Consider the following 22060-nt stretch of genomic DNA (forward strand, 5'->3'; position numbering starts at 1 on the left):
AAATTCTTTTCACCTATCAATGTAGGACATTCCCATGCGTGTATCAATTACTCTTTTCTTAGCTGACTGATCTTTGAGCTCTTTTCAGGATTTTTAGAAAACCTAAAATATACCATATATTCTTTGTATCCCTCACAGCTGTTGCTTGTTCAAAGATCTAACAAATTCTACTAACAGAATCCCAGCACCTTACTGATCATCCTCTAGTCTAGATCTAAATATCTGTATTTTCCTGTAATAGGCATAAGCTTTATTGACCTGTATTTACAACAATCACGTTTCTTTAGATTAGGTGCTACAGTGATGATATTTAGTCCACTCCGTATTACCCACCAAGGGTTTTGATAATAGCTTAGAAATAACATATCATGTTTCTTTAAGTACACCTAAAGAAAACCATCAGGCTGTAGTGATTTGTTTAGCTCAAGTGCTTGTAGAGGTACATGCAACACTGCTGTTTCTATGCTAATACTTAATGTAGACGTTTGATTGCTCTGTCTGAGCTCTGCTGTCTATTTCTTCCTTGGAAAAAAAAAATTCATGTAATACACCAGACCCCTCCATTATCTGGAAGGATCTGATTTTCATTTCTAAGACACTTAGTCCCTCTATTGTGTTGTTATAAAACTAAATAAACCTTTAACTTATGATTCCATTTCTCTTTCCCTTGGCCTTTTCCAATTTCATTTTTTTAAACTTGTGCAGGCAGTTCATTATACCCTGTCTTTAACTGCTTTCTTTCTCCTTCTATTTTTAATTGATTTATTTGACCATTTTGGGCCCTATCTACTGAGGAGATGAATCTGTTTAGTAGTTTGAGATCAATATCTTTAAAATGTTATAATTTTCCTATTGGATATATTTATTTCATCCCATCAAATGGGAAATGGATATCATCAGTACCACAAAGAAAACACAGCAGCACCAGGTACACCAGAGTAAATTCCTTGTACATGAAATCAGAAAGTCAGTTTTCTCAATCCTTATAATCTCCTTTAGACTTGACCTCTACATGTGCATGTTTCAAAGTATGTTATGATCATAAATGCTAACTACTGAATTGAACACTTATATTAGTCATGTCATTACAAAAGTATTCCAATGACTAGTTAAATGTAGTAATATTAAACATACTGCTAAATGGCTGGATTTGGTCATACAAATCAGACAAAATGCAGCTTTCAACAGTTCTTAATGCTGACAAATGCATAAAAAAAATCCATGCTTAAAAAATCATCATGACCTTTGATGACATTACATTTTTGTTATCATTTTACTTATGAGAAAATTCAGCAGCAAATTCAGTTTTATTAAAATAAATATAAAACATTTGATATAGCAAACCATACCCAATTATTCTAATAGCATAATTTTACGGTGAGGTTAGCTTGGACAGCACATTTCATAGAGCTGTTGACTAAGATGACTTGTCAACTGCACTGATGACAAAGCTCAGAGGTTTCAAGAACTGTTAAAAACCAGGAAATGAATTTCCCACTGTGAAACTTTACAATATAATTCATAGCAATGGGATAAATACTGTTCTAACATGCATTGCCTTTATAATGACTCTAGCTGGCACTAAAATTCATCATATTATACATTTCCAATATATTATATTGCAGGAAGATTTCATTAACAATTTCCTTAAGACTTGCAGAGTATTTCCAAAATGTAAAATTAGATGCAAACCCAATTCCTCATTACATCTAGAGCACCTTTCCAAACATCAGCAGCACAGGTCATGGGAGTAGCAGCTTCTCCACCACTAATGATGTAGATTAAGGAACTGTAAAAAATTGATAGGTAAAATCAGCACATTGACTCCCTTTAAAGCTTCCTCAGATCCTTAAGCACTATAATACTCCATAAAGAACTGGGGAAAACTATTACAGAATTATCATTTTTATCATTCCATTTTTAAATAGACCCTAATGTTTACAGTGGAATCAGTGACCTATTTACAGTTACTGGTACAAAAGTCAATGATACAATGTCTAATTTGATCCAGGAAAAAAAAATAAAAATGAATAAAGTATAAATTACCTTCGACTTAAAATGCATCCTGTTATATAAGCAGGATTCCTCAGGCAGGTGTACGTCAAGCATGTCTTTCTGCTGGATGTCTGTACCAGTTCCATCTGCGATGTTGCTAACACCTATTGATTGTGTGTTGTATGCACTGTCTACCTGTAAATACATTTAAAATAACAGTAAGCATGAAACACAAAAAAAAACATTTGCATTTAAACATTTAGGCTGAAAATATCAGTATAACACCCAAATAAAGAATATAAAACAAATATTCTTTAAGAATCTAAGCTGCATGAAAAGCTTTACTGTAACAAAACAGATAAGAGGTTAAATCCCCAAATCACAATACAGAAATAGAAAAGAAATTGAGAACCAGCTATTGGAATAAAGCCAAGGTCTTCTGGAAAAAATGCCATCTTATTGAGGCCATTGAAGTGAAATATTTCTGTTAATCAGACTGCAGCTTAAATGAGACATACATTTCTCCCTGAAATGTAAATGTTTAAAAAGAAAAGGTTAAAGGTGTTATAACCAGAGACCTTTCTAACATGTTTTGGAAAATTAAAATACAAACCTGTATACTGGCGTTGTCGCAGGGAATGCCACTGCTCTCTGCCAGCAGGGACAGGAACATGTGAGAACCTTCTGCATTGGATGTGCTTCCTGTCCTGGAGCTGGTCAGCTGAATATGAACGTTCTCCACCCCATCCTTTACCCACGCGCTCTCATCCTCGGCACTCTCCACTGGCTCTCCCATGTTCACCGTGTTATTGCCTTTAGCACTTTCCACATGAAGCGACTCAGAGGCCTCAGACAAGGGTTCAGGTCTCCCCACAGAATGAGAATGCAAGGAGCAGGCGTCCATGTCCATGGGGGGCATGGGGTCAGGGAGCGGCAGGGTCTCTTTTTCTTCGATGGTGCACTCGTGCGCAAGAGGCAGCTGGAAGGTGGAAACCCTGCGGCGGGGCATTCTGAGCCTGCCTCCAGAGCTCACTGGAGAGCAGCTCTTGATGGGAGAGCACCCCTCAACATAAGGGCTTTCAGTGCAGCGGCTGGGCTTCGTGTTCGAGCTGCAGACTGCCACGCCATCCGGAGAAAGGAAATTCAGCCGTTTTCTCTCTGCTTCAAAAGGCAAAAAAAGCTTAAGTGCTAACATCAGCAACTCACAGCTCAGATTTCACTACCTGTGAACTTACTGCGTTTTGTATCATTTTATGCCCTTATAAGGCCAGACTTAACCTGGCAGATCTGGCTGCATGTATAAAAATATTCAACTATGACTGCACTGAATAAACAATCGTCCTGGACTGAAATAATTTCCTGTACCGATTTGAATATCTCTAACGCACGCTTTACAACCCCACAAAACTGGAGTTTACCTTGATACCTAACACTTTTACACTTTTAAACACGCACATTATCCATTCTAATTTGTTGCAGCATGATGCATTGTTAAATTTGCATGTATTTGTTTCTTCATACATCCTAAAATCCACAGTAAAATATGAAATGCATTGATTTAATTTGTCTTAAGGACACAAAATTATGTCTAATGTATGTCTAGTTGGCCTTTACCTAGATATACTTCCATAAAGTGTCAGATTGAAATGATGTTAATAATTCATTATGTGATGAAGCTTCTTCAATAAGATTTGCGGTTGTATTATTTCTGATAAATGAAGAACATTTCTAATTAGGTCAATCTGGGTGTGTCCTTATTTTGACAAAAGAGTAGCAAGTACAAACATGGTTATGTGTCGATTAGTAAATGAATACAGCTGTTCAGATAAAGATGTCTAGATTTAATACAACTGCGTTACAAAGGATGGCTGGGGTGAAAACTTTAAGTCCACAAAATAAATGGATACCATTCCCATTTTCTAATTTTCTAATTGAGAAGCACAATGAAGTTTTACTCAAGTTTTGTCAATCTCATCTTATAAAAAGAACTGTTCGAAATAATCTTGAAACATCAGCCAGAAACACCCCAATTGTCTTGATCGGCATACAGCTCGTACCTGAAACTGGCGTCTGCGCAGGCTGTAGAAAAATAGGCGATAAGGTAGGAGTCTTTAAATTCAGAGATGGCCTTTCCGAGAACACAGGACTTGTCACACTTTCCAAACTGTAGCATCTGAGACTGCCTTTAATCGGGCTAGAAGAAAACTGCCCCTGAATGAAGGAAATGACATCGTGCAAATTCTCTTTTAAAGTCCCTTATAAAGATTTTATGGTAAATATGAACAAGATCCCATTGAGATTCACTGTGATGAAGGGAAAAAAAATGTACTGCCATAATACAGCTGGCTCATTTGAAATAAAATATTTGTAGATTTGCTATTACCTGGCATGTGGCAGCCTCTTCTGCAGAGAATAAAACAAAGGGTGCTTTAATTGTATCACAATGGAATTTCTATTTCTTGTATGTCTATGTGTCACGAGAGAAGTCAGAGCAGCAATTGCCATGCAGTACACCCCTGGTTCTGCCGAGTCCTGGCTGTACTCACAGAGCTCGGGGTCTGAAGGGGAGTTGGGCCCCGCAGTGGTGACAGGTGATATGAGGACGGCACGCCGGGCGTCTCCAGAGCCGCGGGGCTGTGCGCGAGGCTGGCCTGGGGGGACACGGACTCGCACTCGTGCCCGTCCAGGAAGAGCTTGCGGCGTAGCGTCGGGGAGCTCACACTCTCGCCGGACTGGTCAGCATCGTCCGCCCTGAAGTATTCCCCTGTGCACAGGTGACAGAAAGGCACTCTGCGTGGTTACACATGCACAGCTCACGCTCTTTAGCCTCAGCACCAAAACTCCAAGGACAAATCCAGCTACTTACATTTAAAAGAAATCTTTTAACATGTTACTGTAATATGACATCACAAAACTAAGTATCTGACCATATGCACTGCAAGCTACTCGAGTCGGAAGTGGAAATAAAGCAAACGGATCTCTACCGGATTTTTTTCTGGCATAAAAAATGGAATGAAACCAAACTAGCAATAACATACACAGTAGATTTTCATTTGTTCTTTCTATTTGGCAGAGCTTGCCTTCCAGCATGCCGAAAATCAAACGTTATTAGCTAAACCCATCAAACAGCTGTTTCCACTGAGTAAGGCTGATGTACAAGTGGTGTACAAGACCAGTCCTGGAGGGCCTCAGCATCTATAGATTTTGTTTTTGTTCCACCTCTTAATGATGTAATTGAGCTAACCATTAGCTTCACTGCACTAGCTTTTCACTTTTTATAGGTCTTCAAGTGTTGGTAATGTAAAGACTGCTGGAGGACTCCCAGGACTGGATTTTATTACCTATGAAACAGAGCTACTACCAAGCTGTGGTATAACACCCTCTACCTTGAAAGCCATTTCTTATCCTGTGAATACAAGATGTACAAGGGCATCGACAGTGTATATGTGGAACTCTTCGGAACAGTACAGATGCACTATCATAATACAACGCTCACAAACAGAGCCCCTTTACAAGTCTATGCAGCATCAGTGCTGTAACTATAGAGAAAGCTTTCCAACCTATAAACTGAACAGTGGATTTACAGAGTTTCACTTAACTGCATATTGCACAGTCCTTGGTAGGATTAATTACCTATGAGAGTTAATAAAGACTACCTGAAAATGTAAGACTAAAATATTTATAGACTATAGGAATCTTGTCAAGATAATCTCTGGATGACAAATGAACTCGGACAATTGCTCATACTTACCTAATATTTTTTCCAGATCAAAATCCACAGGCAATGAAAGCACCGTTTGACTAGAAGCTGGAAGAAACACACAAAGAACTCCCCATGTAATGCACAAAATTGCATAAAGAGATTCTGTGTGAGCTACTGACAAAAATCATATCCTTATCAAGACCGCCTTAGAAAATGTCAGGTTAGATTTAAGATTTATGCTACTGCTATTCAATACATTCATCTCTGGATTGTACGCATTGTACGCATGAGCTGGCATTAAGGATAATTTCAGTTTGTACTGAACAAAACTAAGATTTAAGATAACTGAAAATAGTGGGGGGAAAATGAGCTTGATAGCCTTGTGTGCTAGTGAAAGGAGACATAAGAAGTTAAGGAAGTTGCCTGATAAACAGTACTACAAGAGAAGAAAGATCTACCAGCATAAATAAGTCGTGATGCAAGTGCTGCAAATTGTCCGATCATTTCGATTGGATTTTAACTATGATAAACAGCAGATTAAGTTACTTCACGTCCTATTTCTGCGAACAAAGATCAAAGGCAAAAATACTTATAACAGCATAATAATGTGTTATAAATAAGAAAAATAAAAAGCTTTAGCAAATGAAGGCTACTTGTCTCAACAGATTGCAGTCCAATGTCACGCTCCACTCAGTGATGCACAATAAGCTTTGCACTGGGATTCATGAAGGTAGAAATGCTTGTAATAGAAGAAGACTTCAATGGTGTGAGTCAAGACACTTCTCAAGAGACATCATACGAATGACCTTGCTATGAGCACAGAAGGGAGTGTTTCTTCAGCACCAGTATGATGCAAATTAGTTCAACTTCATCTCAAAGGGCAGTTAATCATTGTATTTATATCATAAGTTATCCTGTGTAAACTACATTAGGCAGGTCTGGTGACTACTGTAGATATATATTGTTAAATTACCCTAAAGCTAATCTATACTAGGCTTGAGAGACAGAACTAGTATAAGTTGTAGGAGGGTAAAAACCACACACGGAATCGATATTTCAGAAAGCAGGTTCAACTGAACCTGAAAAGCACTGTAGATTCAACTTTAATGCAGAAGGTGCCACCTGCTCTCAGTGCTACAAGTTTTAAAGTTAAAAAAATATATCAATTATCCCACCCTGTTTACTACAGCGAATTGAGAAAAATATTCATGAAAGGCAAAAAAGCCTTCTTTTACCCAAAGCACTACTTATAGGTGTGATTAACACAGATGGTCTGGTTTGGCTCTTTTTAGTCATGCAATTTTCCAGGATAACGTTTTTTAAAAAAGTTTTATTGAAAGTAAACCGTGTCCAAAATTGTCAATTGGGCTTTAAAAGAACTGCAGACCCCCCTTTGCAGTTTTTGATGACCAAAGGCGTCAAAACCTCAAGACCAACACCTCAACTGGTGTTGAGGTTTTTAGCACAAGAAGAATGACTGTTGGTGTACACTTGCTAGGAGCTTTAGTGATCCAGACAGTTCAACAAAGGTAAAGGGCAACTTCCAGCGGCAGTGCATACTGTACACCCAGATGATATCCACACGCGTTTAATTCTAAGTACAAGAGCAAACAGGTGAAATTTCAACCTGTAGTCCAAGCAGTTTAATTAAAAACAGTTCACTGAGAGCCCTACATAGTAAAATACCATAACCAGGTTGCAGGGAGAATGCATCACTCATTACACCTGGCAGGGCATGTTTGCCCATGCTCTTTACACCCCTGGGCTCGCAATGTGATGGATTCAGATGAATCATCCTTCAACGTGTTAACAGACAAGGCACACGTGGAGCCAACCTATAGCACTCAACACACAGAGTACTTGCTCCAACAGCAAAGGGTTTTAGCGATCCTGTGAGGTTGAGGTGCGCATTTTTCTTGCGCGAGCTGAACACGCTCATTCCCTCCTAGGGCAACGTCAATGCTAATTGCTGCTTAATGGTACCGAGTGGTCATCTTTGCCCCATGTTGCAGAATTCCTAACCTGCTGGGAGGGAGATCAGCAACAATGACTGAGCTCCCATCCTCAGTGTTCGTGTGATTGCCCAATGGTTTCATGGGCACAACACCGACTGTCCATACGCGATGGCCTTCTCAGTCACCAGATCTAACTCAGTCGAGCACTTCTGTGATATTCTGGGAAAACGACTGAGTGTGCTCCACCTCCGTCAAGCAGACGTGCGCTGATTGATTTTCTAATGGAAGAATGGTGCCACATCCATCCTGCAGACATTGGTGTATACTGGCCAGATTTGGTGACCCAATGCACAATCAGGGGTTGCAATGGCACGGAGAAGTCTTTCGTTCACATTAAATCAAGCATATCAATTGCAGAAGCTTTTAACAACGGTCTAGAGGTTTTGAGAGTATGCTGTACTGCTTTAAAACTGAGCACAAGAGACAAGAGAACAAAAATCGAATATCAGTCTTTGACAATGCCATTCCCATAACCTCCAAGACCAATGTTTCTATAAATTACAACCAAAGTAGTTTAAACGTCAGACTTTTTTTAGAAATCTTAAGAACCCTTACAAAAAGAAATGTGGATATTCAGTGAGGATTTAGGCCACTTGCTAGCTCGTGGTAAAAACACATTTTTAGCATTTTCAATGGATAGCTCAATAGTAAACCACCTTTCTGTAAAGCTCTAAAGATAACATGTTGTTTAGTTGATTACTTAATAGGTATGATTTGCTACACATGCTGAATTGAGAAGCAGGCTCATTGTAAGGACTTCTCAAATCAGCTGTGGAATCATAACATTGAGATCTCAGTTTGCTTTTGCCAACAGTAGTGGTTTTCAGTAGTGACAACAATGATTGGCCATCTGTTCTAGTTGTAGACTTGCACTGAAAAGACTCATGATTTTTTGGACGCACTCCATACGAGTCAGAGGACAAGAGCAACCTGTTCATACTTTATTTTGTCCTACATCTTGTCAGTGATTATAGGAAGCACTATAGTATAAATAAGAGAAATTGTGCAACTTGCTTGTAAGGTTATTAAGGAGATCAGAGGATTCTGAAGTATTTTCTGAATATAAACTTATTTTATAAGTTTATTATAAACTTTATTATAAAGTTATTTATTCACTTATTTCACTTCTTAAAAACAACACAGAAATGTTGTCATTCACTAAGTTCTATTGGCTGTATATTTCCCAGATTAAAAGATTCAGCATGGCTGCACAGTGCCAAATTAACTCATTTGCAGAAGTAAAACTTTGGCACACCTTTTTCAAATAACTCATTTTCTACCACTTGCCTAAAACATTCGTAATTTATTTTAAAAGCAACGCTACCACTTTTTCTGAATCCTTGCAGACAGAAAGCTCTACTGTTGCGAAAGTATCAACAGTTGATTTCTGAGGCTGTTAAATCATTCCTTTGTCATTTTAAAATTCAGAAATTGCTTCAGATGAAAGGTTTTCTCTCACATGCCTCTACCAAACAGGGACTTCCTGTGTGTTCTTTGTTTTAAGCACCAATACTAGGCATTTTATAGTTGTAGAAAATGAGTCTGTGTCAGTCATTATTAAAATAACTTGCTAATATGCAATCACCAGCATTCACCATTACTCAGTACTGTTATTGCCTTTCTACTTTCTAAATTCTAAATTAGCTTCCCACAAATTTCTATAGCACCCTCTAGTGGTAACTCAGCATGACTGTACAGAGTGCTTTAATTCAGAATAATCCAGATTTTCATATACAGATATACCTTGCTTAACATGAGCATAAGGTGGTTTCAGATCAATCCATGCTAAACAGAGTCACATAAAAATGAATTAAAAACTAAAACAGAAATGCACGTCACAAAAAAAACAATTTTGTAAATTAATATTATGATGAATGCATCATTGGAATTTTTATAAAATGAAGTTCATGAGAGTCCTTGAAGAATGTATCAATTGTGAGCTGCCTTTTTTATAGTCAGAATTTCTTCATAGTAGGCAACTCCCTGGTTTACAACCTTCTTTACTGCTGTGTTACATTCCTATTTCTTTTTAATCTCTTTCACTTTTTCTCAGCAAAATAACAGTACTAAACAGATCTCCCATTGCCCGCACTTCATTGTGGGGTGGAGGTGACCGCAGTTAAAGATCATACATTTGAATTTGATTCATTGTTGAAAAACAATTAAATTCTAATATTAAACAGCCATTCCATAAATCAATGCATGAGGAGTACTGGCGTTAAGGTTTGCTATATATATATACACACACACACACACACATTATCTTTAAAATACAAATTAAAAATTAATTAAATCAATTAAATCCTATAACAAGAACTAATTCATGAGTTTGTTAATGGTGGTGTAAAAATATCAATATTAAATCTAACACTATAACAATGACCTTTTCTAAATATGTGCCAGGGTAACTGCACTTGCTCGGACACGTAGAACTTTAGAATGATCATTTCAAATCATAGGCACCTCTTAATTAACGCAAGAAACAACCATATTTAAAAGCCAAGGATATAATAAAGATGCATTTAAAAAAAAGTAGCACCTTATAGCTACCTGCTTTCGCTTCGAAAACCCAAAACCTAAAAAAAATCCAGAGTGAAATGTAAAAAAACTAAATCAAAGGTGAAAGATTCTGCTGGGATGTGCTCAACACAAATTTAAAACTAAATCTAGGTAGCTGGCAGGATTAACATAAAATAAATCCTTAGTAACATGTTTTGTGTGTCCCCCCCTATAAAATATCATTTCAACCAATCATCTGTAAATCTGCACGTAATGTAATGCAATAGAACTACAAACCATTGGCTTTTCCATTTGGAAGATTTTCTCTTGGAATCTTTGGTGAAATAGAACCTATAAAAATGCAATGAAAAAACAGAACAAAGAGGCAGTTTTTTATTTTGTTTCTTACACATATCAGATCTTTTTACAACTATATTTGGTAATTTAAGATTTAAAAAGTGACTGTCACTCAAGAAAGCGTGGCAAAACAGATAATAGATTTATTGTAATATGACAATTTTAGTGGCACTATACAGCATACTGTTTTTTACATTTAAAAAAAATAAAAAATGATCAAAGTATATCACAAAACTGGCCTTCAACAAACAATCTACACACAAAATATGATAGTAATGTCATTATTAGAAAAACCACAATAAAAGAATAGTGCCAGCATCTACCAGTAAAAGATTCTGAATGCCAATCAGCATTTGGTAAGCTGAACTTACATTTTAAAGCATGTAACTGTGTTGGCTGTTTGCTTTCTGGTTCAGCCCAGGGCGAAGGAACAATTGTGTTCTTAGTGAAGAACTGGAGAAAACAAAAACATGAGACGCTACAGATTGTAAAACAACTATATTTAAATACAATAACACCTAAATGGAGCAATGTTACTGTAAACCTTAGGGCAACTGATACCTGCCAGGAGCCATTAGAAAACAACAATCAAAGAGACTTAAAAAAAAGGTTGCAATAACTATGAGGCTCTAAAATGACTAAAAAATAAGGATTAAGGATTAAGGATTAAGGATTAAATTTCCAGCATTTACTTTCAACGCAAAGGATGCAAAATAGATGTACTGTTTAACAACATTACTTATCAAATATCAATAATATTATCATTGCAGGAGTTTGGAGACTACAGTGTATTTATATACAAACACAGGTTTCTATTAATATAACTGTGAGGATTTTCCATTGACTCATTATACTTTTCATTATTTTACACTCTGATGAAATTTAACAAAGTGACAACAACACATCTTTGGAACATTCAGGCCTTTAAAAATAGTTTTTTAAACTAAAAGACACTTTTGCGAGGACATCTTCTGAAATTTGGCTTTCAAGGATATAGTAAACACACAATCATACCTGCTCAATCGCATGCTGTCGCCTTTCTTCAATTTCTTTATCCGTCCTAAATTGACATTTTAAAAAGTAAGAATAGGTTATGGTGAAAAACCCATTAAATTATTTTCAGCAAAGCCTGCATCAAGTTTTCATATAAACTTGAAAACAGCAATCAGAATGTTTTGCCTGAATTGTGCTACTGAGCAAAGCAAATTAATAAAAGACATACCTAGTATGAAATGCTCCAGGACATCCTACTGACCACAATAAGCAAACAGGACTGTTGTCAACACAACATATTTATTAGTATTAAAGTACTATACTTGAAAAACAAAGATGAAGACATTCAATGAAAAGCTGTGAGCTCTACAAAATAGAGTAAGGTACAGAAAATGGCACTTAACTACAGCTGCTTCTTTCTATTGTGTTCACACCAATAAGTGTGTAAGGATATAAACTTATTTTTTTCTCATCTTTTGCACACTTTGCTACTGCACTGTACTCTTGCTCTCTCACTATATGTTCAAAAACAATTTCTAACTGTATTTTTTGTTGAAATAGTTTTGTGTAAAATAATTGTCACTTTGGATCAAAATCACATTTTACCTGGTTTGGCTCAGATACAGAGACTGACGATGGATGTCTTCTGGGTCAATGTCAACTGGCAGAAGGCTAGCTATTTCATCAATGGACCACTTGAATTTTGCTGGGGTCTGAAATTCAACAACATGAATAAAACAGCGTTCTTTCAAGAGTAACGTAATACAGTTACATAATTTCTTGACTGATCTTGGTGCCCCTTACATATTGATTCAAGGGAAGAGAAGAGATTGGTCTTTTCAATCAATTTCAGAAAATTCTAACCTTGAAAAGCCTTCTTTAATTTTAAATGAGTAAAACGCACCGCTGATGATGTCCTAGAAGACCTGAAGAGTGATGGGCTAGCGACGACGGATTCATGCAGGCTATGATAATCGTTGGGGCTCTCAAAAGGGTTGAGAACTGCGGCATGCCCAGGTGATTCAGGTAAGATTTCACCAGCATCTTGAATATGTTCCATGTTATTCAACGGGAACATTCGGGGTAAGCAATGAACCTGGAAGGCAACTGATAAAAACACAGGTATTTTTAAAAAATTAAAATGAAACTGCAATGGACAGAGAACACTAGCAAGAACCAGATGGAATCCAAAGTGAATCTAAAAAAAAAGCAAAAGTTAGTTTAAATAAGAACTATTTTAAAAAGAAATTGTAGGTGAAGGTCATGCTGGAGTTTCTCATTTGTTTTATTTTTCATGGGTTTTACTGAATAAAGGTGAAAAATAAGGAGGCCATTTGACCCTATCTAGCCTGTATGGTGGCTAGTACCTAATTGATCAGCTTCAACAACAAGGCTGGTAGTTGATTCCAAACCCCCACAACCTTTTGTGAAAAGCAGCACCCCCATTTACAGTTTTAACAGTACTTCCGGATAGTCTCTGCAGTTCAAGTCTGAAATGCTTGACAAGCAACTATCAAGCCAACACTGCAGAGAAGAAAGAACATGTTATGACATTCAACCCATCACCATATTACTCAACAAGGACCTAGAGGTACCTTGCACACAGAGCTCAAATGCTAATCCATGTGTTGTGTTAACAGATAAGGACAGTGTGTAGAAGGCAGCCTCAGCTTCTTAACCACTTCTTGCCTCTCTGTGGCAAAGATCTGCACAGATATAACAGCTTCCACTGGAATGAGACTGGCACCAGTCACAATAACTCAAAAGAGATTTGGAAAAATTAAAACTGAAGGAAAGAAGTCAAATAAAATAAAAGATAAGGGGCAAAGTAAAAGTAAAACCAAAGGGAAAATGAAATAAAATGACAAGGTAATTACATTCCTATACCTAAATAAAGTATTAGAAAAAATTAGATGGAAACTACAGTACCATATTAGCAGGCAATTATGATATAACTGGAAACAGAGAAACATAGCTAACAAGAACAACTGAGATGAATGTAACAATAGTTTCTGCAATTTCCCTTACCGGATTAATAAAACCGATGCAGAGTGCAGACGTGCGGTGGCTCTGTGGCTAAGGATCTGCGCCTGTGGCTATCAAGTATCTATCTAGACACACATTGTTCCAGTGAGACAGGAAAGAGAAGAGACAGACCTGCAGTTCTTTATATCAAAAGGTGCCTTCAGGATCAGGAGCTATAGAGTCTCAGAATCTAGGCTATATAGAGTTGAGGCTACTTGGTCATACTTGTAAAAAACATTCTAGGGTTATACAGTACTGTTAGGAGAATGCTACAGAGCAGCAATTGAAGATGTTAATTAGAATTAAACGCTGTATAATAAAATGATGAATATATGTGCAAAAGAAGTGGACTTCAACATTGCCCACCAGCCATATAGCGTAGATTTCCAGTGCCGGTCTGGGAGGAACACTGTCTCTTCTGATTTTTGCTCTGACCAAGTTCTTCATGCAATTGGCATCAATGTCGTGTCAATTCCTGTTTCAGAACTGGCCTCATGGGTGTTGACTGAAATGTAGCCAATGGAACAAACAAAGCAAAAAAGCACTGAGGTGGGAGAGGATAGTACAGGGGCATTCCCACCCATGCCTGTTCATCATCAACTACTAAGAGCTCTACAAACTGAAATAAAGGCAAGCAAGTGTAGAAGAGACTGCATAAGGTACTGTGTGCCGATGTTGTTGGAAGCAGACCCTTGAAGTAGATAATTTTGGACACTCAGAAATGACTGATGAAAGTTACAAAGAAGTCACAACAACCAAGCAGGTGAACAAAGGCATCAGGTAGCCCTGGGGGTGCAGACTGCAGCATTCCTCCACAGCCAAATAACCAAGAACAACTGACGTGTAGGATTCTCAGCAGCACAAACCAAAATGGTGCATGTGGTCAACAGCTCTTTTCATACTCAATATATCTACACACCTACAAGAGGAAATGCTTTCATTTCTCTTGGCTTTTCAGACATAAAACCAAGACAAAGAGGTAGGACAATTTAGGACCTGTGATCATAACATGGTATGATTTTGAAATAGAGTTTGAGATTATCCAGAATGAGTCAATATCAGAAGTTAATTTATAGCAATGAAAGAAAATGGGATAGAATAAATATTGAATAGGGAATGTTGGTCTACAACACTTCAAAACCAACTCTGCTTGAAGCACAGAATAGATTTCACTCAAGAGTAAATAAGTCAGAAGATAAAACATAGTGTACAGATGTTGAAGTAGGTGGCTGCGTCAGCATGTGTAGGCTGCAAAGAATTGCAAGCGGAGGTTAGAAATGAAACTAGAAAGGTCAAGAGATAGAAAGGAATAGTGCAATAGAGGCTAGAATAATCAAAGTTTCTTTCCATACTACAACAGCAAAATACGTTAAGAATGGAAAAAATTGTATCCACAACAATAAGGGGTAATTTCTAAGCAAAGAAAAGAAATGGCCAATGTACTAAATGAGTGTTTCTCTCAGGTGTTCACCATGGGGGAAAAAGTCAACAACATACCTGGGGCAGCAGAAGGACAAAGGATCATTCTTAAAAAGGATTAACATCAAGTTTGAAGTACTAGAAGCACTCAAGATTAATAGATCTCCAGGGGATAATTATACCCTACCAACTATACTTAAGGAAACAGGAGATGTCATTCATAGGTTATTGATACAACTGCTCCAACAGTCACTCAAAACACGGGTAGTCTTAGTGACTGACCAATTGATGGGAGATTTGCACAATTTAGTGCCCATCCATATGAGTGACAAAACAGAACCAAATAATTACAGACCAATAGACCTGACTTCTATTACATTTAAAGTTATGAAAACTATCTGGAAATAGGATCCTAATATTACAACAGTAATAGACAGAGTATGCAATTTGGGATATTTACATTTTCAGACGGAATTTGATAAAGGTCCTCATTAAAATTCATTAGCAAATCACAAGCAGAATGTATTCTAGATAATGTATGTATGAGTGGAGAACTAGTTAACAGAAAGAGTAGGGATCAACAGGGTTTAAAGCAGTTGTATCAATAACCTATGAATGACATCTCCTGTTTCCTTAAGTACAGTTGGTAGGGTATAATTATCCCCTGGAGATCTATGCCAGCAGCCATATCACCCTGCAACTCACAACTGGCAACCCACTGAAGCTAAGCAGGTGTGAGCCTGGTCAGTACCTGGGTGGGAGACCTCCTGGGAAAAACTAAGGTTGCTGCTGGAAGAGGTGTTAGTGGGGCCAGCAGGGTCCATGTGGGCCCCAGTATAGTGATGGGGGCACTATACTGTAAACAGGCGCCATCCTTCGGATGAGATGTAAAACCGAGGTCCTGACTCTCTGTGGTCATTAAAAATCCCAGGACATTTCTCGAAAAGAGTAGGGGTGTAACCCCGGTGTCCTGGCCAAATTTCCCATTGGCCCTTACTAATCATGGCCTCCTAATAATCCCTATCTATGAACTGGCTTCATTACTCTGCTCTCCTCCCCACTGATAGCTGATGTCTGGTGAGCGTTCTGGTGCACTATGGCTGCCGACGCATCATCCAGGTGGATGCTGCACATTGGTGGTGGTGGAGGGGAGTCCCCATTACCTGTAAAGCGCTTTGAGTGGAGTGTCCAGAAAAGCGCTATATACGTGTAAACAATTATTATTATTATTATTATTATTAATGCCAAGGGACCCCTTAAAATGCAAGACCTACATTTAATGACAAAGGACAAGCACTACATGCAGCAAAAAAAAATCACCATGAGAAACTTTGAACTTAAAGAGGCTCCTGAAGAAAAAAAAAAATTAAAATGGAAAATGCTGGTTTCTTAAAAACGTAGAATGCAAATTGTTACTACTGGACTAGTAAAACTTTATTTGCTGTATAATATTGTGTACGGTTTTGGTTTCCACCGGATATTGCCACTCTAAAAATCAATCCAAACAATAGCAGCAAGCAGATACGTTCAATGGTTTAAAAAAACGTCCTGCACGGACAGTCGGAAGGAAATTATTCTTTCTAGTTGAAAACAGAGAAGACCACAGTGACCAAAGTATTCACAATCCTTACAGGCATTAACAAAGACACCCCAGCAGACGTCTTTAGAATAAACAGTGAAACACAAGACAACAAGACGATACAATGGTTTCCTTCAAGAAACGGTTGGATATGATCCTTGGATACATTTACTACTAAACTACCAAAGGGCTAGAGAGAATGAACATTATTCAGCTGGTATCTTTATTCAAGGAGACAGTGACCAAACACAAATTAACATCTAACAAGAGGACACAAATTTAACTATCATTTCAACTTAATATCCAACGACAAAGCAATAGACTTGGATATAGCAAATCAAAGTGCAATCTTGAATTGAATAGAATAGAATAATACAACATGAAACTGACTGAAAGTGATCTGTTACAATATTTTAAAACAGTTCTTAATACTCCTTTGGTGACGGTGTCACAGTGTTGTTTTATTAGCTAACTTAACTATGAATGACTAACAATATTCCCTGTGTACTATCGAAACCATTCCATTAAACTCCACTCCAAAATTGCCGAGATCAGCAATAAAAGTTACTAAAACTAAACATTACATAACGTGTCAAGTACAAAGTTAATTAATCAACGCCTAGTGCTGTTTAGGCGATGGATATAACAATCCTACATCTGTAAGAAATTGCAGTCACAATCGACTTAAGACGAAAGAAACAACTGTACTAGGAAAGTAAAATTTAACCTACAAGCAGCGAGCCATAGTTGGTTAGCAACATTAGTTTTCAGAAAGAGTCTGAGATTTATCATAAACTTTCCCAATCATTTAAATAAACTCGATATCAAAATACAATAAAATATATAGAACTTACGTATCTATGCCTGAAATGCAATTCTTGTTTTTCACACAGTTCTCGGTAAATCGTTCACTTTAATTTTCCTTCTTCTGTCTCTCCCCACCAATTGTAACCTCAGGTGCTGTCTCTCCACCAATAAACGACACCCGGAAGCACAGATGGCCACTCAAATTAAGACTTCTCTAAGAATTTGAATGAAAGCCCCACCCTTCATACGCAACTTCCCTTCAAAATGACCTAACTTTATTACATACAAAAGTGACACTAATGGTATTAATACAAATTTCTGAACGAAATTGTTTTATAAGAACAACTAATATAGATTGTATAGAACAGAAAATTACAAGGATTTAATTGTGTTTGATTTTTTTCCTACATGAATTCAAGTTCATGTTTACCGGGTCGCAATTTAAAATGAGCCAGAGCACTGTAAACATGGCAAGCGCTGCTAATCTGAACGCTGTGCGGGAAACGATGGACGGTGAGAAACACTGCGTTTTATTGTGATTTTCGTGGTTTACGTGATCGGGCGTTCATTTTTGTTTATGAAACTGATTCGGTGTTACCGTTGTTTATCCGATTGAACACCTCGTTGATAGTAATAATATAATCCGCGCCAGTGTTCCCGCTGCGGCCGACTGCTCCTTTTGGGCTATTGACGTTTTGTCGTTGTTGTTATTCGATTTTAATGTCCTGTATTTTAAAAAAGTAATGCCATTGGGAACTTGAACGGAATTTATAGGTTAGTAACGCTTAAATAATTGTATTTCTGTTGTATACAAAGTTTGACTAAATCCTGGTTTTATGTGCAGTATAACTATTATTGTGTAGGTGTACTCGGAGGGATTTGTACAGTATATGGGAAAAGTATTAGGTAAAATCATTTACATATAGTAAGTTACATTGAAATGAAGAATACGACTAGCGCAAGTTGGAAGTGCAATGCAAGGCACATGAATAGTCATATTGAAGATAGTGGTGTGGATACCACACAGGAAGGAAGGTAGCCTAGTAGCGTGTAGTCCATTCCCACAGTTAATAAGGACAATAAGCAAAGATCAGATCACCACCCTGACAGTCAAGCACAAATGAAGATTGGAATTAAGAGCTGAAAGATCACAATTTAAAGCTTGAGAGCAGAAGCCTTGATTTAAGCTATACTGTATAAAAATTAAAGTGCAGTAGCTCAGTGGTAAGATACTTAAAGTTGTGTTTGTCCATGTTGTTCATGCCAATACACTGGCTTTTTTCAAGAAACTAATAGATACATTACTAGATGAAACCTAACCTGGCCTCAAACCGAACAAAATACTTGTTTTGTATTATGTGTTTGTTATATCCTGTTCAACAAGAAAAAGTGAGTCCATTGGAGTCTTATTTAGTGATTTTTGTAGAGCATCAGCTTGTGTAGGCTGCAAAGGAACAAGTAAAGGCTTATCCCAGCTGAAAAGAAATACCAAGTTTCAGCTGTGGAGCCTTCTTCGGGTGTTCTTCATACCCGAAGAAGGCTCCACAACCGAAACTTTGTATTTCTTTTCTTCTTTTTTCAGCATGGATTTAAAAATGGACATTGTAATCTTTCTTTTTGAATTTTCTGCTGGTTTTAAACACACAAACCTAAAGAATCAAAGGAGCAATAAGTACAATAGCATAGCAGAACTTGCTGATGGAAATAATGTTGCACATCCTAACTAACACAAGTTTATTCTTAGTTCTTCTAGAGATATCAAGGCTTCTTAATACAGGCTTGGACATGGAATCTCTTTCTATCTGTGTTCGCCTATGTGAACAAGGAATCAATCCTGAGGCACTCTCTTCAGTTATAAAAGAGCTCCGTAAAGCTTCTGATGCACTAAAGGTACAAGCCAATATTTTTCTTTCTAGGTTCAAAGAACATGGTTTGTTGGGTTTTTTTTTTTGCTTCAGGATATGGAATCCTTCTTATAAAAATGGTATCGGTCACAGTTGGAATACTTGAACAAGATAAGCTTTCTGCACATTGCAGAAATATTATCTGAAAGTAGATGTAACTTCTTTTAAGATGTACATCTTTTCTGTTGTCTTTACTGTCTGTTACTGTAATCAGGAGCTTAATTATTTTGTTTTTTCTGTGGCTGAAAGTGACTGTATGCTGAAGTTAAGACTCGAGACTTCCAACAGTTATAGATTAGTAAGTTAAATTAGTAAAGGAATTTCAGCCTCTATTACTATGTAAATATGCTTTGTCTCAAGGCATATTTAAGGAGTTGTGATGTTCCTGAATAACTTCTGTGTTAGCAGAGTGATTTGATCACCCCCTTGGAACTGAGTTCAGATTCTAACTTCAAAAAGTTTTCATGTTGAGAATAAAGTAACTTGACAGTACTGGAGCAGCCCAGTGAACCCTGGGATTCACTGGTACTTGGCCTCATCTGTATTAACTATCAGCCATAGCATAGTTCTCTTCTGATGTGGATAGACCGTATTTGTACACTTCCACTGCTCTGCAGCTTTGCTTACTGCTATCATAGCAAGTTAAAACACAAAATCCCTTAGACCCTCTTACCATTAATTATTTTAGGCCTTATGATATTTGTTCTATTCCTGTAATCAATTATAAAGAACACAAATTTATGGTAATGTATTTTGTTTGAGACAAATTAATTCTTGAGGTAAACAGCTTTTGTACTAGAGGTCAAGGTTGGCTGATTTAAATATTTAACTCAACTCACTGATTTAAATCATAATTCAATGACTGTAGCCTATTTTAAATCAGATTTAAATACTGTTTAATTTTAACATGGTGATGTGAAGTGGCAGTTCAGAAGAAAACTTGTCTGTAATTAGAGTCATAAATACATGAACGCAAAATAACAGATGTTTGTTTTTGTGTATTGGGCTTTCCAAATACCAAGAAGATGCTTTCAATTGTTTTTTTTATTGTCATAACATGCAAAACAAATCCAAAGTTTTCTGTAGAGATACTTGTGTAAAACGCCATTTTCCAAAATTATTTTAAATAAAAAGTTTCCAGACCTGTGTCTATAATGTGATAAGATGGACCTCAGAAGTTTTTGTTGTGGCTTTACTAATGTTTAATGTTTTCTATTTTTTACATTCTTTCTACAGACTTCTGAAAACAGCACAAGCTAAGAAAGACCAAGATGCTCTTGTTTGAACAAATGTTTTCGACAAGATGGAACCACAGAGCTGGGGAAGATATGTCTTCATAAAGAATTCTTTGTTCACATATAAAAGGGTTACAGTTTTGTAGAACAAAGTTCTACATTCTTTATCTGCAGAACGCTGCAGGCTTAATCTGATACTCTCAAGGTATTTATATTAGAAGTACTTCAGTACAATTATAATCATGTCTGAAATAGTCTTCTTTAACTGTTTTTTTTGTTTCACTTGGACTGTTTCTTAATCTGTTTTAGCATTGTTTGTGAAATTTCACATTAATATGTTGTGGGTCTTCCTGCAGCACAGTATTAAGAATTCTTTAAATGTGTTTTATGCCATAACTTTGTGATTTAATTGATTTTTTTAATTTAACATATTAAATATTTTCATTTCTTAAATCGGTGATTGGATTTTCTTTTTGCGAAGGGGTTGTGGAACCATGTGTATGTATGCTAAGATTTGGAGAATTACATGAGAATTACAAACATACTTATCAGGTTTTCTTTCAGTTTTGTATGGAATACAAAATAATGAGCTTGCCCAATAAAATAAAATGTGGTACCCATCTTTTTGTTCTTAATAGTGGGGGCAGTTGTTATGGATAAGTTTGGTTTACTGGTGTAAAGAAATATGTAACTGAGCTCTGTTTTCTGAATAGAGACCAGTTTGATTTTGAAATTTGCTCTGCATTTCAGGAATCTAAAAAAGCAGTAAAGAGAAACACCACAGGGTGGAGCAAGCTCACTGTCAGCTAGCGAGCAGTTAGCAGAATTGAGCTTTTACTGTAAGACGACGTTAAACTGAATTACAACATTTGTGCCAGATGACATTCACCTGAACCTTAATTAAAATAGAACGTACCTCCATTTATGGTAGTACTTTATTATTTAAAGTTTAAAACATTTCAATTTACAGGCTAAAGTTTAATAATGAATGTAAAAACAAGATAATCAGGGGGCTGAGGAGTTCCAAACCACCTGTTTGCATGTATATTGAAATCTGCTATGATTTCTGCAAAACTGATGGGTGAACATGTTTTGTACATACAAGGAGGTGCTGTTTTGCGGGCGATGCAGTTACTGCAACTACAGTAGTTAACAAATATTAGCCCTCTGCCATAGACTGTACAAAACATTCTAAGGAAAAAAACAAACAATTATGTTAAGTATTACTTCAAGATACTTTTAAAAAATGTGGATATTTATAAGGACACACGTATATTGGATAAAAGGAAAGCATTGAAAGAAAAGTATGTCCACACACTTACATTAGGTACTCTATATGCCATCCTGTGGCTACATGAAAACATACAAACTTTTTTAGCTTTGACTTATCAGCATCTGTCTCCTAAGTGTCCTCTGTCTTTTTTGACATCTTACATACCTGGCATCTGACTCCATTCAGATCTCTCTGGCAAAACGCAGCATTCCTCAGATCAGCGATTCTAATTTTGAGACAGGTAAGTTAATTGCCT

At 36.9% G+C, this 22060-nt stretch overlaps 2 protein-coding genes across 4 annotated transcripts; one reads left to right on the forward strand and one right to left on the reverse strand.

The window, feature by feature from the left end:
- Positions 1–1288: 1288 nt before the first annotated feature.
- bora (bora aurora kinase A activator) lies at positions 1289–17591 on the reverse strand. 3 transcript variants are annotated; one of them, XM_088644474.1, is made up of 12 exons: positions 17440–17591; positions 12467–12669; positions 12169–12275; positions 11584–11629; positions 10941–11022; positions 10510–10563; positions 5747–5803; positions 4542–4759; positions 4053–4206; positions 2609–3153; positions 2047–2190; positions 1289–1789 (listed from the first exon to the last, which is right to left on the reverse strand). In XM_088644474.1, exons 2-12 carry the CDS (start codon positions 12638–12640, stop codon positions 1769–1771), a joined length of 1602 nt encoding a protein of 533 aa, XP_088500600.1. In that variant the 5' UTR covers positions 12641–12669; positions 17440–17591; the 3' UTR covers positions 1289–1768. The 3 variants fall into 3 exon arrangements, with proteins under 3 accessions (XP_088500600.1, XP_088500599.1, XP_088500601.1); XM_088644473.1 differs by having other exon boundaries at positions 2609–3156; positions 17440–17586; XM_088644475.1 differs by lacking the exon at positions 5747–5803 and having other exon boundaries at positions 2609–3156; positions 17440–17581.
- A 58-nt stretch (positions 17592–17649) lies between these two features.
- Positions 17650–20984, forward strand: mzt1 (mitotic spindle organizing protein 1). The gene is made up of 3 exons (XM_088644476.1): positions 17650–17905; positions 19137–19282; positions 20533–20984. The coding sequence occupies exons 1-3, from the start codon at positions 17815–17817 to the stop codon at positions 20554–20556; spliced, it is 261 nt and encodes an 86-aa protein (XP_088500602.1). The 5' UTR covers positions 17650–17814; the 3' UTR covers positions 20557–20984.
- The last annotated feature ends 1076 nt before the right edge of the window (positions 20985–22060 follow it).

This window comes from Lepisosteus platostomus, chromosome 2, assembly GCF_059453375.1.
Source record: "Lepisosteus platostomus isolate fLepPlt1 chromosome 2, fLepPlt1.hap1, whole genome shotgun sequence".
Classification (NCBI taxonomy): domain Eukaryota; kingdom Metazoa; phylum Chordata; class Actinopteri; order Semionotiformes; family Lepisosteidae; genus Lepisosteus; species Lepisosteus platostomus.